Source organism: Chenopodium album, chromosome 12 (assembly GCF_948465745.1).
Source record: "Chenopodium album chromosome 12, dcCheAlbu1.1, whole genome shotgun sequence".
Lineage (NCBI taxonomy): Eukaryota > Viridiplantae > Streptophyta > Magnoliopsida > Caryophyllales > Amaranthaceae > Chenopodium > Chenopodium album.
The window spans coordinates 31,017,272-31,034,710 of record NC_137845.1 but is presented as its reverse complement, the minus strand read 5'-3'; the positions used below and the strand labels follow the sequence as shown (position 1 = coordinate 31,034,710).

At 38.1% G+C, this 17,439-nt stretch overlaps 1 protein-coding gene across 1 annotated transcript; it reads left to right on the top strand.

Moving 5' to 3' along the window:
• The first annotated feature begins 13,772 nt into the window (after positions 1-13,772).
• LOC145571110 (zinc finger BED domain-containing protein RICESLEEPER 2-like) lies at positions 13,773-17,228 on the top strand. The gene is made up of 4 exons (XM_081630195.1): positions 13,773-13,820; positions 14,902-15,587; positions 15,664-16,114; positions 17,166-17,228. The coding sequence occupies exons 1-4, from the start codon at positions 13,773-13,775 to the stop codon at positions 17,226-17,228; spliced, it is 1,248 nt and encodes a 415-aa protein (XP_081486321.1).
• The last annotated feature ends 211 nt before the right edge of the window (positions 17,229-17,439 follow it).

Here is a 17,439-nt window from a genome sequence, read left to right as displayed (position 1 = left end):
ACCACACAGGGGCGCGCGCGCGGGGCACAGTGGTGCATGCGTGCAGACCCAACTGTGCGCGCACACGAATGGTAGGTGCGTGCGCACGGTCCTGTGCAGCCCCCTTCGCTCGATTTTTCTATTTATTGCTTTTGACTTTCTTTTTTATGACGACTGAACTTTTGTACTTGAGAGATAATTTTCCAGAAATAGTAGAGAGAGAAAGTAGAGAGAGAAGCTTAAGATTTACTTGTTTGTTCTTGAATTTGATCTTAGATTTCAATTGGATCTTGAAATTCCTTCTTCAATTCAATGAAAATTTGTAAGATTTCTTTCCCTTGATTTACTTTTGATGAAATTCTTTCTAGTTTCTTGAATTTTGATTGAGATTACATTCCTTACTCTAGAATTTGTTGATTGATTGATTTTTTTTTTATTAAGCTTTAAATGAATATGACTTTGATTGAATTTGTTTTGTTCCTTAATTTCACCATGATTAGTGAGTAGATTAGTTGCTAGGGAGAAGGGGAAGCATGCTTGATTGATGATTTTTGCTAATTGATGATACTAAATTGATTGGATTGTTGCAATTAAATTGGTTGACATAGTTATGCATGTGATTAATTAAACTAGGAGTGATCAACCTATAAGATTAATCTAGATTGCATTGCAAATTTTAATGACATGAACCCTTGATTTGAGAATTGCTTTAATTGATTGAATTTGATTGTGATTTTCCTTGTTAGCCATTTATAGTGAACCCTAGCTTGGCTTATAGGAGATAGCTTTTGGATTCCTTTGATTGCAACTATTGTTTGTCCCTTGTGATGTTGAATCGATTGAGTGATCTATAAATTAGCATAATCATTGAGCTTGCATGTGGAACCTATATCCCTAGTGTTTAGCATATTGAATTCTTCGATTTGTCTAGATTTTTGACATCTTAGTTACCAACCACAACCACTTATATTCTTCGAATTAGCTTGACATAGGCTATAGCATCGTTCCTACTCATTCCTTTGGGTTTGACCCTTGACTTACCATATACTTGTATTAGGTTGGTCGAGTGTTTACATATTAGGTTTGGCTCTAGGGAAAGGTAGATAACGACCTACATTTTCCTCTTGTCACCTCCCATCACAACGCAACCTATTCCTACCACTCAACAAGTTCCCATACCAATCATAGAAGACGACGATGTTGTCAAACAATTAAAAAAGACTAAGGTCGAGATGAATGTATGGAAACTTTTAGCTACATCCCATGAACATAGGCTTGCAGTAATGGATGTTTTAGCTAAAATAGGAATAGACTCATAAACCACTCCTGAGGGGTTGGCTAAATTCCTTACAAGTGATTTTCCTAGCCCCATCAATCTAATCACATTTTCTGACAAGGATTTACCTCCTGAAGGTCATAAACATAATAAAGCCTTGAACCATAGTAGTGTGCAAAAGAATGAACGTTCCAATGACCCTTATGGATAATGGGTTAGTAATTAATGTTTGACCACTTAGAACCGCGAGAATGCTAGGAATAAGGGATGAAGACTTATCTCCATCAACACAAGGCATAAGAGCTTACGACAACACTCGTCGCCAAGATCTAGGGACTGTAACCATGAATGTTACAACAGGGGTGATTAAGCATGCTACTACTTTTCAAGTGGTAGATTTCAAAGCCTCCTTCAATCTATTGTTGGGACGCCCTTGGCTTCACGACCTTAAGGTTTTTCCTTCATCCCTTCATCAACAAGTTAAGACAATAGTTGGAGGACTTCCTATCACAATCGACGCTTCTCCTATGAGGATCAAGGCAATTGATAAGCCCCTTATAAATGTGGAGCATGATGAGAATGATGAAGATTTATGGAGCTTCAATGCCGAAAAGTTCTCTTTCATCGAGGAAGATGAGAAGGCCCCTCTTCGTTGCGACCTCCATTCAAACATGATAGTCAATGGCATTCTTAGAAAGCAAGGACACTTTCCTGGAATGACTCTAAGAAAGAAGAAAGAAGTAGCAACATAAATGGGATTACCTGGCCTTCCTAAATTAGATACTTTTGGACTTGGTTTCGAACGGACTCCGAAAGACTATAAGCAAGCCCGAAAAAAGTCCAATGCACGGAGGAATGCTTGTACCCAAAAGAAAGCAATCCCAATGGATCATTACCCTCTCACTCTGAATGGACAATTCATAAAAGAGGGTGAAGATTATTCATGCTACGAATTTCCTGAACCCTTTGTCAAAAATAGGGTGAGATAACTAGGGTTCGAAATATTTTTGGATTGCAATTTCCTAGATGAGATCCCAACTCCTATCCATAAGGAAAAAGAACTCCCATGCTTTGACTTTAATGTCATGGGACTCCTCTTTGGCTACGATAAGAATGAGCCTAAGCGCATCGACGATGATTCTGCACTTATCCAAACGTTCTTACAAAGTGAAAACTTTGATCCTACAAAGCTCATTACTCCGGCAGAAGGATTAGTTCGAGGATGGCGAAAGACTGTGAAGGTGACTACACCAAGTTGAAGAAAGATCTTCATAACAATAGGACAAGGACCACTGTTCGATGAGTCTGAATCGTCTGAGTCCGAGTCTGAGTCCGAGTCTAAATTCAAGTCTTCTGTAGTCGAGTCTTCTAAACCTTCTATAGTAGCATCTCCTTCTCTCCCTTCTACTTCAAAATCCACTCCTAATAGTTAGTAGTCAAGTCCCAATGGACATTTCTTATTTGATGTAATGGTTTCCGAGTTCAATAACATGTCTTTATTTGCTTACTCCTCGTGTCATTCTCTTACTCAAGATGACGAGCATTGCTTAACTAACAATGAAAGTGACAAAGAAATAATTAGAGCAATGGAAATACTTGAAAACAAAACACTAGTAATTGAAGACACCGAAATGGTTGATATCTCAAAAGATCCCACTATTAAAAGAGATAAAAGAAGAAGAAGTTCAGAATGGGTATCCAAATATCCCGAATGGGTCGCAAATGTGGTACCAGTTCTTAAGAAAGATGGAAGGGTAAGAATGTGTGTCGACTATAGAGATTTAAATAAGGCAAGTCCAAAGGACGACTTCCCTTTACCACACATCGACATTTTAGTAGATAACACAACAAATCACGCACTCCTCTTGTTCATGGATGGGTACGCAAGGTACAACCAGATTCTCATGGCTGAAGAAGACATGGAAAAGACTGCATTCATAACACCTTGGGGCACTTACTGTTACACGGTGATGCCATTCGGGTTGAAAAACGCGGGTGCCACTTATCAAAGAGCAGCAACTGCCTTACTCCACGACATGATGCACAAAGAGATTGAAGTGTATGTGGACGATATGATTGTAAAATCAAAGGACCATCCAGGACATCAAATAGCCTTAAGAAAATTCTTCGAAAGGCTAAGGAAATACAACATGAGGTTATATCCAGCCAAGTGTGCTTTTGGAGTCACCTCAGGAAAAGTCTTAGGCTATATCATTAGCTCTAGAGGAATAGAGATAAATCCAACTAAGATAAAAGCAATCATGTCAATGCCACCGCCCAAAACCGAGAAATAGATTCAAGGATTTATTGGCCGGTTGCAATACATAAGTAGGTTCATATCTAAGCTAACCACAATATGTGAACTAATATTTAAGAAGCTCAAGAAGAATGTGCCGGTAATATGGGACGATGAGTGTCAAAAAGCCTTTGATAAGATCAAACCCTATCTCGCTAATCCTCTTGTATTAGCACCAGTGCTTCCAAGAATCCCTCTTTGATTGTACTTAACAGTCACTAAAGAAACAATGGGAGCTATGCTTGCACAAGAAGTAGAAGGTAAAGAAAACTCCATCTACTACTTAAGTAAGAAAATGCTCGAGTATGAAGTACGCTACACACCGCTTGAGAAATTGTGCCTCGCATTAGTGTGGGCCACAACCAAGCTAAGACACTACATGCTCGTCCATACGGTTTACGTAGTATCTCGAATGGACCCACTTAAGTATCTATTCGAGAAATCTACACTCAACGAGCGAATATCTAGATGGATAGTAAACTTAGCCCAATTTGATGTAAGGTTTATGCCTCAAAAGGCCATTAAAGTATTAGTGGTCTCGGACTTCTTAGCAAATTTCCCAATAGAAGATTCGACACCAATACATGAGAACGATTTTCCAGACGAAGTTTTGATGGTTACAGAAGATGATACATTTGACTTTATACTTCGATGGAGCCTCCAACCAAAAAGGATGTGGTGTAGGAGTATTATTAGTATCACCTAAAGAAGAACATGTCTCAATCTTAATAAAGTTAGATTTCGACGTTACCAACAACGCTACTGAATATAAGCATGCGTGGTAGGCCTCAAAACAGCTTTGGCATTGGGAGTAAAGAAACTTCTAATATTTGGAGATTTTTCCTTAATCATCAACCAAATTTCCAAAAGATGGAAATTAAGGAGTGAAAGCTTAGCTCCTTATCAAACATATATGGAAACTCTTACCGATCAACTCGAAAAGGTAGAATACACATATCTGCCAAGAGAAGAAAATCAATTTGCCGATGCCTTGTTAAGACTAGCCTCGATGGTTAGAATTCCTAAGTAAATTAAGAAAATGCCTCAAACAATAGAAAAAAGGCATAAACCGGCTTACATCCAAGCCATAGAAGATATCTGGACCGCAGCCTCCCGGACGAGGGCATTTCTGCTCTGCTAAGGAATCGAAAGCATCCAATCTGCTAAGAGCTGAAAATCACAAAAAAGTATATAGCACCCTACCTTGTGACGAGGAAATACAAGAAGAAGGAGAGGAGGAAGAACCTTGGTACACTGACATCCTCAACTAAGTCACTAAAGGAGAATATCCGCTTCACGTTGACAAAAGAGCAAAACGATCACTAAGACTTTTAGCTTCCCAATATGTGCTCATAAATGATGAGCTACATAAAAAGGTACCTAAAGGTAGGGCTCTCCTATGTGTAGGCAAAAAGGAAGCTCAAAGGGTAATGAGGATAATCAACGAAGGAGTATGTGGAACTCATATGAACAGCAAAATGCTAGCCCAAAAAGTAATGCGTCAAGGGTATTATTAGACTACCATTATTAGGGATTGCCATCAGTATGTAAAAAGATGCCCTAAATGCCAAATATACCCTAACCTACAACACATTCCTCCATCTCTTCTCTATACTTATACATCACCATGGCCCTTCTCAAAATGAGGAATAGACATTATTGGAAAAATCACCCTTCTTGGAATAGGAGGCCATGAATACATTCTCGTGGCAATTGATTACTTCACGAAATGGGTTGAAGCAGCGTCATATGCAAAACTCACCGCAAAGCATGTAGCACTTTTTATCGAAAGAAACATCATATGTCAATATGGGGTCCCACATGAAATGAAAAGTGATAATAGAACTCACTTTCAAGCAGAATATGAGGAATTGCTTCAAAAATGTGGCATTCAACACCATCACTCTTCCCCATATAGGCCTTAGGCAAATGGCGCAGTTGAAGCAGCCAATAAAAACTTGAAAACTATCATAAAAAAAATGATAAAAAAACTACAAGGATTGGCGTGACAAACTCCATTTTGCTCTTTGGGGTTACCGCACGTCAATCCGTTCATCCACAAGAAATACGCCATTTTCCTTAGTCTATGGAATGGATGCCGTACAACCTGTAGAACTGGAAATACCTTCCTTACGCATCGCCTTTGGAAAGTACACTCGATGAAGTTGAATGGACTAGAGCGAGATATGAAGTGCTAATTCTACTTGATGAAAAACGACTAGAAGCTTTACATCACAATGCTACCAAACTTGCATGGCTAGACACTTTAACAAGAATGTTAAGACAAGAAACATCAAAGTAGGATACTTGGTGTTAAAAGCATTAAGGAAAAATGTTCTAGACCCAAGAGGCAAATTTAGGCCTAATTAGTCTGGACCATACATCGTCAAAACTATCCTATCAGGAGGTGCTGCAAAACTAATTGACATGGATGGTAATGAGTTCTCAAACATGAAGAATCTTGACCAACTTAAGAAGTTCTACCCATGAAAACTTGAGTCGTATACTCAAAAGAACTACATTTGGCCTGATTCCTAAGGAAAGGATACGTAGACAACCCTTAGCGGTGATGGGTGTCATAAATGGCACCCATTTGATGAGTATTTAGGTTGTTTTTACCTTCTTTTCATATCTTTCCTTCCTAATAAATGCTTAGTTTCATGCATTTGCTCTTTGTTTTACCTTTTCTCTCTTATTTTGTGGTTTTGTGCATTTATATGGTTTTTCTACTATTTTCTCCTTTATTTGCTCTCTTTTCATGGTTGTAGGTATTGTAAGAGGTCCGGGTCTTGATATTAGTGGTTTATTAAGGTGGAAGATGCCTTTGGAGTAAGATCATGGCAATAGGAAAGCTCAAGATGCAAGGAAGTGGATTCTCCAAGTTCTAGCTCTTGCGCTCTCAAGCCACGCTCTCATGAAGGAGTGGTGTTGAACCCACCTTCAAGCTCCTTTGGATCTGCCTCCTTGGTGTCCATCATCATCATTCGGTGCGCTCATTTGAAGCAATTAGCAAACGCAGGAAGCCTCAAGAAGAACCAAAGGAACCCAGAGGAGCACGGGCGCGTAATCCAAGGGCGCGGGCGCGCAGCCCTACTGCGCGAGCGCGCCCGTCCGGGTCCCCATTTTGATCGGCTTCTTTTCGCGCCTCCTATTTATACCTTGTAACCCGATTTTTGGGAGAGTAATTAGAAACAATTAGAGAGTTGTTTTTATGAAAGACTTAGGAGATGTTCAGTACATATTGGGAATCAAGATCCACAAAATGAATCTTGAAGAATGATTGGAATGAATCGAGAGACTTATGTTGATAAGGATCTTGACAAGTTCATGAAGCAAGACTCTAAGAGAGGATGTTTTCCCATGTTTCATGGTAGTACGCTCAGTAAAACTCAGTGCTTTCAAAAGCTAATAGAGTTGAGTTGTATGGATAATGTACCTTATACTTCTGCAGAAGGGTCCATTATATGTGCCATGATATGTACAAAGTAAAATGTTACATATGACTAGTGCATGTGTAGCAAGTTTCAAGTAAATGCAGAATAAGCATACTGAAAGTTGCAAAGAGCAAATCCTTGAGTACTTGAGAAGGACTAAAGCAATTTTTCTAGCTAATGGTGTTAAAAGTGAATAAGTTGTCAAAAGGTTATACGGATGCAAGTTTACCAAACAGGCAAGATGACTCTAGATGTTGATTTAGATGCACATTCGTGTCTGTATGAAGAAGGACAGTAAGCTTGAAGAGTTCAAAGCAGAATACTGTCGCGTACTCAATTTCAGAATATGTGTTTTAGCTAAAGTAAGAGTAGTTAAGGAGGAAGTTTGGATCAAATTGTCCTGTGACTAAAAGGACACCTTTGTCAAAACAAAGGAGTCAGGGTCACATCACAAATGCAAACAAATAGATATGAGATATCACCTCATTTATGAGATCAATGACAAGCGGAATGTTGTGATCTACAAAGTTTTATTATGAGTGAGAAATCACTAAACCCCTTCCATAGACTAAGATATGAGAGTCATATTAAGACTTGGATTGAAGCAAGTTATGTAATTCAAGTTGTATATGTTTTGAGAAAACATATTACATAAGGAATGCATATACTTGCAGAATTATGTTTAAAATAGAAATTTCATTTCTCTTATTTAATTATGGTTTTGGAAATTAAATAAAATGTCCAAAATAATTATGGATTGATGGGCTCATCAGGTTAATTTATTTAAATAACCTGGTGAATGAAACCCCACAGGTGAACAAAATTCATATATTATTTAAGTTCCTAGTTCGAAATCATTAAAGTGGACATAAATGATTTCAATAAATGGACTAGCATGTAAGATTGATTGATTAGCGCAATTTCATGGGCTATAGGGGCATAGAGATGCTCAGTCAATCACTTGGATATGCATGAATGATCCATGATCGAACTATTGACCTACTTTGAAGTTCAAGTATAGAGCTTCCGGATATATTAGTGGATTCCTTTGACATGAGTGGAACATTGATTTCATTCAATGGATGTTGTGACTGTGGTACACTCAAACGTCTGCCCGTAACTGGAGATTATAAAGTGAGTTTCCCGGTTATTTCAAAAGTTGAGTGGGAGCCTTGTTGCCACAAGATTAGATTGAGTCTACCTATTAAATTAGGGAATGTGTCATGGCCGCTTGAAGAGGGAGAATTCAGAAAATACGTAGCCGCGTTCAAATGCATTACTCAGTAATCATTTGGTTTTGTAATTCTAACTCAGATTTCAAGAAACGATTTGTAGATTACTATGATCTCGACATGTAATGCAATCATATTATCAAATCGACACATATTGACTTAAGGAATTTGAATATTGCACACTTGTCTTAAACAAGTGGGAGATTGAAGGATTTATGTCTTCGTCGTGTGCAATTACTAGATATATAAATGGATCAAATTATGGAGATAATTAAGTTCGGACATTTAGGTCGTCATTTTATCATAGCTAGAGGTACTAACGATCTTTGGGCTAGTAAAATAGCCTAAAGCCCAATTGGATGGATCCTATAAGGTCACACAAAGGGTCTAGATCGGGCACGAGAGGACAAGGCCCATGATGGGCCTCATCCTCTAGTATGGCCGGCCACATGGAGTGGATTGAAGAGTTTTGGGCTTCCTAACCCTAGTCTAATTGTAATATGATTATAAATAGACTAGTTGCCTAGGGTTTTCTAAGTAGTATGCAATTAACTGATTAGTGTGATCAAAACCTAATTAGCAAACACGAGACCAACCCCTCTCATACTCCTCTCTCTCACGGCTCTCTCCTCCTCCCTTGGCGCCAGTATGGTGGTTCGTGGTGGTGGTAGAACGTGGTGGCCGGTTAGTCTAATAAAGGTGGTGATCGCGGTTTTCCTCAATCACTCGACCAATCTAATATTGGTGGACGACTCGTTCGAAGCTTGTGGACTAAGTAGAGGAGCAACGCTTGGGGCTCTATTCTCTCCCTGATTTGCCTGTCAAATTGCTACGTGGAATTCATGCTTCAAAGGTCTGATTATGTGTCTTGTGTGTTATGCATGTGTTCTTGGGATTAGGTACTTTTATGAATATGATTCATGATTCTCCGCTGCGTAGTAGCTATAAACTCCTATAGTAGGTTGCGAAGAGCAGGCAGATAGTAGAGTAGCGCTCGACTACCCTTGTTAGGAGAAAAGGACCCTGACTGCAGAATCAGAACAAAGATAAGCACCCGCTGCTCAAGGGTGGTCGCATCGTCTCGAAAGGCCTCTACAAGCAGCGCCCGACGGATAGACCGGCTGCTCATCTGCACCGATCGCGACTCAGCATGGGTCTGCATAGCAATCAGCAGCTCGTCCACCTCTGGTGACAAAAGGGTAATTTCCCTACCCAAAGGAACCGCGGTCGACTAGAACTCCAGTCCAGTGATCACAGATAAGTCGAGGGGAGTGATGGTCATCTCACCCCATGGAAAATGGAACGTGTTGGTGGTGTCCCAAAAGAACTCCACCAAGCCTGGTATGATGAAACGGCTCGACCGTAAAGAATAGAGAGCCCGAGTGGCCTGCAGTAGAGGAGTCAAGCCACATGACTCCCACAACGCACGCAGCTCCGCGTTGTTGATGAAGTAAGTCTCGTACAAATGACCGATGGTATCGTTGCCTGAACCGTGGCAACGAACCCGCTTGTCGGTCATATCGAGCCTCACACGCTCCGAAATGTGGAACCTGGGCGCGAAATACAGAGTCTGCCCATCCCTCTCAGGGAACTCCCCAAGGCTAGTGGAATTCCCCTCGCCTACGTCAATAGGCTCGTCCTCCCGGTGAGCCCCGCGAGAACGAGAGCCAAAACCTCGACGACGAGTCATGCTAATCATGTTCAAGAACATGAAAAAGGTAAATTGATGGTTCTATAGTGTCTAAAGTTTGCCTAGCCGCATGATATTATGTTCATAAAAAAACAGAGTACGTAAAAGAGCATGTTTTTGATTCGACAATAAGCATTTTTGAACAATCAAACAATTTCTTGCAATACTATGACAAATATTGTGACAAATTAAGCATGAAAAGCAAGCAAAAACATGAAGAACAAGCCACATTATGTTCACGAACTCAAGGTGTTCAACAATGGCAATTTGCTTGTTTCTTCACCAAATTGAGCCAAACAAGTTTCAAAATACTCCCAAGGCAATATACAAACATAAACAAGTTGTTTCATGGCAAGAAATTCGACAAACAAAGTAAAACAAGCAAAATTGATTTCGAAATTTTCGAAAATCCGCGAATAAAAATGCACCAAATTTTCCAAAAATATAGTGATTTTGAGGAAAACATACATAGATCGGCAAACTAGAGATCACAAGCTTCAATTTGCAAAAAAGTTGAGCGAATTTTGTTAAGAAACGAAGGAGAACGAGCAAAATAAAAATTCGAGCGGAAATGAGCGAAAATGAAGAGCAGCGGTGAAATGGAGAAGAAAAGGGGTTTTATTCTGAAATCTCGACTCCATCCCGGCGCGATAAGGCTATCGCGACAAGATAGGCCTGGCGTGTTGCGATGGCACGTGGCAGCAGGCGACAACCATCTATTCTTCAGCGATGCATTTTCCTACGCCCCATATTGGTTTATGTGGACCTTATTCAGCAAATTGGGTTCCTTGATTCGTATAAGCAAATTGACATGATTAGTAGTCGGCTCGATTACAATCGCGGTAAGTGATCGACCTGATGATGATAGTCTCACTTAACTTACGCGCCTAACATTGGCTCATCCCAAGCACCAAAATATTGGTTCATCGCAAGCACCATGATATTGGTTCATAGCAAAATACAGCAAAGCAACAGCACATCAGACATTCAAGCAAGGCATTAGCAAACTGAGGATCGTTACAAGCAAAATGATCTTCGACAACGTTCCCTATTATGTGGAGGGTTGTCATAAACAACTAAAGATGACTACAAGCAGAGTCACCTTCGACAATATTCCCTAGCTTGTGGAGAATTGTCAAGAAGACGGGAGATGGCTACAAGTAGAGTTATCTCCGACTATGTTCCCTAGCTTGTGGAAGATGGTCACAAGAAAACGGGAGATGGCTACAAATAGAGTTATCTCCGACTATGTTCCCTAGCTTGCGGAAGATGGTCACAAAACAACAGAAGATCGCTACAAGCGGAGCAATCTTCGATGGTGTTCCCTAGCTTGCGGAGGACTGTAACAGAAAAAATGAAGACAGCTACAAGCAGAGCGGTCTTCGGCGACGTTCCCCTGGCTTGAGGAAGGTTGTAACAAATACGGAAAAAATCAGTTACCCTAGAGACGTGTACTCGACGGTCAAGATACGCATTTCTAACTCTTTTATCTATTTAACTAATGTTAGTTTGCAGGTATCGGCGTTGCAAGAATGATTTAGGGTTACAGAACGTTCTGAATCATTCTCCGTCCCTATCGCTACTTTGACTTTTGTTTTCAAAACTTACACTTCTCCAAACTCAGTCAAAGTGGGGGCTTATGTAGACACCTGATTGTATCTCCCCAAAAACAAAACCCAGTGATGAATATTTTTCACGTCATGTGATTATCGAACGAGGTGAAATGTGAAAGAGTCTCATGATGCACATGTTTTTTTTAATAAAAATACTTCTTTCTAATTTCAAAAATATTTCTTTTCGCACCTTATTTATGAAAATACATCCAGTCCAATTTAGTTTGGACCGTGATATGAGTCCAATAACAGTGTAGTTGGATAGGGCTTGAAAAGAGCTTTCTAACGACATATTATAAGCCCTATTCTGATGAATAATGAGTAAGTTATGGCCAAAATACTAAATTGGGCCCGAAATGATTTTATATGGCCCAATGATCAAGTGGAGGCCCATTAATTATCATTTCTAAAGTTATTAGGAATTTCTTTAATTTTCTAGGATAATCTAGAGGGTTATTTTAAATTCTAATGGAATTAGGATTAATAATTATACTTTTATTTTATTTAGAAAAGATAAAGAATTTAATTTGGAATAAAACAAGTGTTTTAAAAGATAAAACTGATTTTAATTAAGATAATTACGGAAGTCTAACTACCTAATTATATTAGGAAAAGGACTCCGTATAGGATTTTTATCCTGATCGAGTCATCACGTTGCGAAGAGCCTATCGCGTCTCGATAGGGGCTGTTTTACTTCGACTCAAATTCAAACTCTTTTCTAAACGTTTTGGATGTTTTCTCTATAAATAGGGGCGTTATTTCCCGTTTTCAATCATCAACAATCATCTAATTCTATTCTATTCTCTCTCTCAAAGCTAGAAGCTTGTTCTTTCTCCCTCTTTCGAAGCCTTCCCTTTACAAAATACAATACCACATTCATGAGTCTTAGACGCACCTAACCAAGCTCGAAGTTGCTTTCGCCCTTGACGTGAAAGGTTGCTAATTTCTGAAGGTTTGGTCCCAAATCTCTATTTCAATTATTTAAATTAATTGTTTGATTTAATATTTTCCTTGAAGTTACTAACATGTGTAATTTTTTGATAGAAAGAGGTACGAGACAACAAAGTAAGTAGTTTTATTACTCTATATCTTTAGGAAGCATGCTTATATTATTTTAATTCCTAGTATCATGTTAGGATGTTTTTATTGCTTTCTAATATCATGCTTAGGTTGCTACTTATTTTCTTTTATCATGTTAGTATCATGTTAGGGATAAAGCTTTGATCTTTATTGTTTAGCGACATACTAGGATTTGTTATTAATCATGTTAGTATCATGCCTAGGATCTTGCTAATAATATTATTATGCTTCATTGATATTATTATTATGATGATGATTTGTTGTATCAATATATTATTATGTTGCTTGATGTATTATTGTTATTGCTTAATCATGCCCTCTCTTGCAGGATTAAAGGGGATTTGTACTTGAAATCACGCTTAATAAGATAATTTATAATTTTATTTAGGCTAATGTGATTTTAATTCAAGTGATCGCCAATAATAGTTTTGTTTGTGCATTAATATTCAACCAACATAGATTAAACAGGTTTAGGATTAATATATTGATTGTATGTTAGTCGGAAAGCGCACATGAATATGAGAAGAATAAAGTAGAGGCCTATTTAGGGTAGTTTCAATCTCTTTTAGGTTGGATTTGTACCTTCATCCCCGAATATCCAGTCATGGTTCTAGACCACTATGGAGTTAGCGATCTTATGGATCGTGAAAGGGTGTAACCTTCACCCCGTGAATGGTTTACAAGTGCCTAAAACTTATTGGCGACTCTTTTGCTCTAGCTTCCTTCCCTTTGGACGCCACCATACTTAAGTGTATGATCACAGTGGGGCTCAAGAGTGGGATTCTTGAAATATTCCCTACACCTTTTGTTCAGGAGGCCAAGACAAAGTCGTGGATTGCTCTAAAGCAGTCCCAAAGAGAGCCACCCCAGCTGTCACCTAGTGGGGACTCCAAGTCCGTGGATCAGACTACTGAGTCGATCCACGAAAAGTACGTACGAACGGACGATGAGGGTAAGTCCACCCCTGCAAAACTGACCGGCCCAATCTCGACTCCGCATGTCGAGTTAGTTAAAAAATCTGATTGGCAAACGACTGCCTCTTAGTCGGCCGAGGGTCAACTCAGTCGCTAGGACGGAGGTGGGGACGAACTCGTACCTCCTCTTGCTTTCAACCTTCCCACCCCACCATCTTTCTCGGATGGTAAGGTTCTTGTCATTAGGGGTGTGCAGAAATGGACCTGGACCGAAAAACTGACCGGAACAAGACCGCAGGATTTCGGGTCAGTCTTTGGTCCGTAGAAATTGGTGATTCGGGTTTCTGGTCTGGTCCGGTCTGGGTAAAACCCGGAATATTACGGTCTGGACCGGAATCCCGGGAAAATGTGGTTTTTTTTTATAAATTTCCTAAAAACCCTAAGTTTCTAACAGCCTAATTTTTCATTTTCACGCCTCTTTCCTCTTCTCACTCCTCTTCTCCTCTCTCCACGGACCACCGCTGCTCCACCTCCAATCCTCCACCGGGCACCGCCTTCATCTCCACCAGCCTGACGCGACTTCCAGCCTCCAAGTATGTCCATGTCTAATTTTTTTTTTGTTTAAATAAAATCAATTATATACTGAAATAGCCTGCACCGCCTTCATGTCTGTTTGCTGCAACGCTCATTCCGCAGGTCCGATCCAGCCGTTGCCGCCTCACTGGTCCTGTTCTAGCCGCCTTCAGGTTTGTCTTTTTTTTTTCTTTTCGGTTTTGTTTTGTGTACTTACTGTACTCTACTTATGTATAATTGTTAATTGTTAATTGAATAAATCGTATAATGTATGAATATAGTGTTATAAATTATAATTTATTTCTATTGATTTGTTTAATTTATATGTCAAGAACCACTAATTTGTCTATGCATAAAAATCAGATTTGTTTTTATTTTATTTTTCTTTCTACTGATTTGTTTAATTTATATGTCAAGAACCACTAATTTGCCTATGCATAAAATTAGATTTGTTTTATTTTTTCTTTCTATTGATTTGTTTAATTTATATGTCAAGAACCACTACTTTGTCTATTTTCAGACTCTGAAATTAGAACTTTGTTTCACTGTCATTTTATATTGGTAATTCTACTTAGAAGTTTTAGTGTTGCTACTTGCTAGGCAATTTTGGATATAATAGTATGTTAATGATCAATTATTTAATTTGTTTTCCAGAGTATTACTATTCAATTGTTCAAGTATAAGCATACAAGTATACAACAACGGATTCATATTCATGCAATGTAAGTTTCTTGCGTGTTCTTTTGTTTTTAAAAATGTTTTTGATTTGTCATCTATTTGTATTCTTAACATATAATTACATATAATGTTGTAGATGTCGAGCTCCCAATCTAAAAGGGCACCTATATACTCTTCTAATCAAACGACACAAACACTTTCGGATGCTGCTAACAACACCGATATTGATTTGTTGCGGGAATCCTTGCCTCCGGACAAGACACTTATGGAGGGACGGAAGTATTTGATCAGAACAAAAACCAAGAGAAAGGCTGAATATTGGAATAACTACATTGAGTACTTAGATGATGGTGGCAAACTACGTGCTGAATGTAAGTTTTGTCCAAAAACTTTTGCTTTTGATGGCAATGTTAATGGTACTAAACATGTTAAAAACCATTCTGAAAGTTGCTTTGGTAATCCTAAAAATAAAGACAAGGGTAAGGGTAAGCAAAGTCAATTGAATTATCAACATGGGGATAATGAAAATGAGGCTAGAAAAATGAAGTGTGGGGTTGTAAATTTTAAAGAGGTTAGAGAAGCATTGATTTGTATGGTCATTACTGATGAACTGTCATTCAAACATGTTGAAAAACCTGGTTTTAAGTATTTTGTGAAAGTTGCTTCTCCTGGGTTTACCATTCCTAGTCGTACAACTATTGCCCGTGATTGTTTACGCCTTTATCATCATGAAAAGGAAATACTTAAACAATCATTTGAGAGATGTCAAAAAATTTGTGTCACAACTGATACTTGGACCTCAATTCAAGGAATCAACTATATGTGACTCACAGCTCATTACATAGATAGTGATTGGAAATTGAATAAAAAAAATTATAAATTTTTGTCCTATTTCTAGTCATAAGGGTGAGGCCATTGGTAAAGCAGTTGAGGCATGTTTAGAGTATTGGGGAATCGAGGATAAGTTGTACAATGTTATAGTTGATAATGCTAGCTCTAATGATCTTGCTTGTGCACATTTGAAAAGAATGGTTCAACGAACTGGATGTGTTAATAATGGAAATTCTCTTCATGTTCAATGCATAGCTCATATTATTAATCTTATTGTGTGGGATGGTATTAGGGAGCATGGTGTGTGCATTGATAGGGTTAGACATGCTGTAAAATATATCAAGAATTCTCATGCTAGAATTGCTAGGTTCAAAGATCTTGCTCAAAAAGCTAATATACAAAACAAATCTTCTTTATGCTTTGATGTCCCTGCTCGATGGAATTCAACTTACATGATGTTGGAAACAGCTTTGAAATTCAAAAAGTTTTTGGTAGGGTGTCACTTCCCAATGGAAAAGGTGTGAAGGATAATGAAAAACCTCCTGAACATGACGATTGGGTGAAGGTGGGAAGGTTAGTTTTGTTTTTGGAGGAGTTATATCATTTGACTCATCAAATCTCTGGTTCTCTTTATGTGACAAGTAATAAAGGTTTGTTTGACATTGCATATGTTTATGATTTGTTAAATGGATGGGAAAAAGTGATTATTTGGATTTTCAAGCTATGGCCATTTCAATGAAGGAAAAATTTGATAAATATTGGGGGAATGTGGCAAACATGAATATGTTTATATATGTTGCTGCAATTCTTGATCATCAATCTAAATTCGTATTGTTGAGGAAATACTTAGTGATATATATGGAGAGGAAGAAGGGATAAGACTTGGTGCTAAAGTAAAGCAATTTACTTGCTCTTTATTTGAAGAGTAAAAAAATTTGTATTCTTCCTTCACTACAAGAAAATTTATCTATAGAGGCAAAACTTTGAGGCAATTAATTTTTTATAGTCTCTAAAAGATATATTTAGCATCAATTAAAATCTGTTTGTCTCTAAAAGTTATTTTTAGCATTAATGGTTTATAGAATGCCCCTAAAAGTTCTTTGTAGCATCAATGAAAATATTGTTGCCTCTAAAAGTTACTTTTAGCATTAATAGATTATAAATTGTCTCTAAAAGTTCATTTTTGGCATTAGTGAGAATGTGGTTGTCTCTAAAACTTCTTTTTAGGAATAATGAATTTTGTGTTGCCTCTAAATGTTCTTTTTAGCATTCGAGAAATTATAGTTGCCTCTAAAACTTTTTTGTTACCTCTTAAAAAACAAGAAATTGTATCTGTATTACGTATAGTGATGCATCAAAAGGGAAATGATCAAGTGTATTTTTCTTTTGTGAGACTTTTATAATTGGAGCCTTTAAAGTTATGAATAGGTTAAGATGTGTTCATTTCTTACATCAAAAAAATTTTTATTGAAAGGGGCAAAGGAAATACTTCATATTACTTATACGTATATTTTTTTTGTAATTGTAGAATTGTAGTTGATCTAAGTATAAGTGTTTTAGTTCATGCAGGTTGGTGATGGGGGAGGCATTGATCCATGTAAACAACAACATACATTGACAAATTACTCGTGAATTATGGATAATAGTATCATAATTTCATACTATAATATAAGATACTATAATGACGTAGACTACGAGCATATATATGGCTTAATTTTGTAGGCTATATTTTTTTATCTATAATAAGAGGCATACTAGCCTAGTTTGTAATAAGGACGATAAAGACTTGGACCATTTGATCGAGAGTAAGTACAACAATATTTCTGCATCCCTTGGCTTATTC

Excerpts from the sequence above, each read along its gene's own strand:
- LOC145571110 (XM_081630195.1), top strand. The coding sequence starts at position 13,773 with ATGGACCTGGACCGAAAAACTGACCGGAACAAGACCGCAGGATTTCGG. Across the intron at positions 13,821-14,901 it reads ACAAGACCGCAGGATTTCGG|ATGTCGAGCTCCCAATCTAA; the intron begins GTCAGTCTTTGG and ends ATAATGTTGTAG. Across the intron at positions 15,588-15,663 it reads ATTCAAGGAATCAACTATAT|TCATAAGGGTGAGGCCATTG; the intron begins GTGACTCACAGC and ends TCCTATTTCTAG.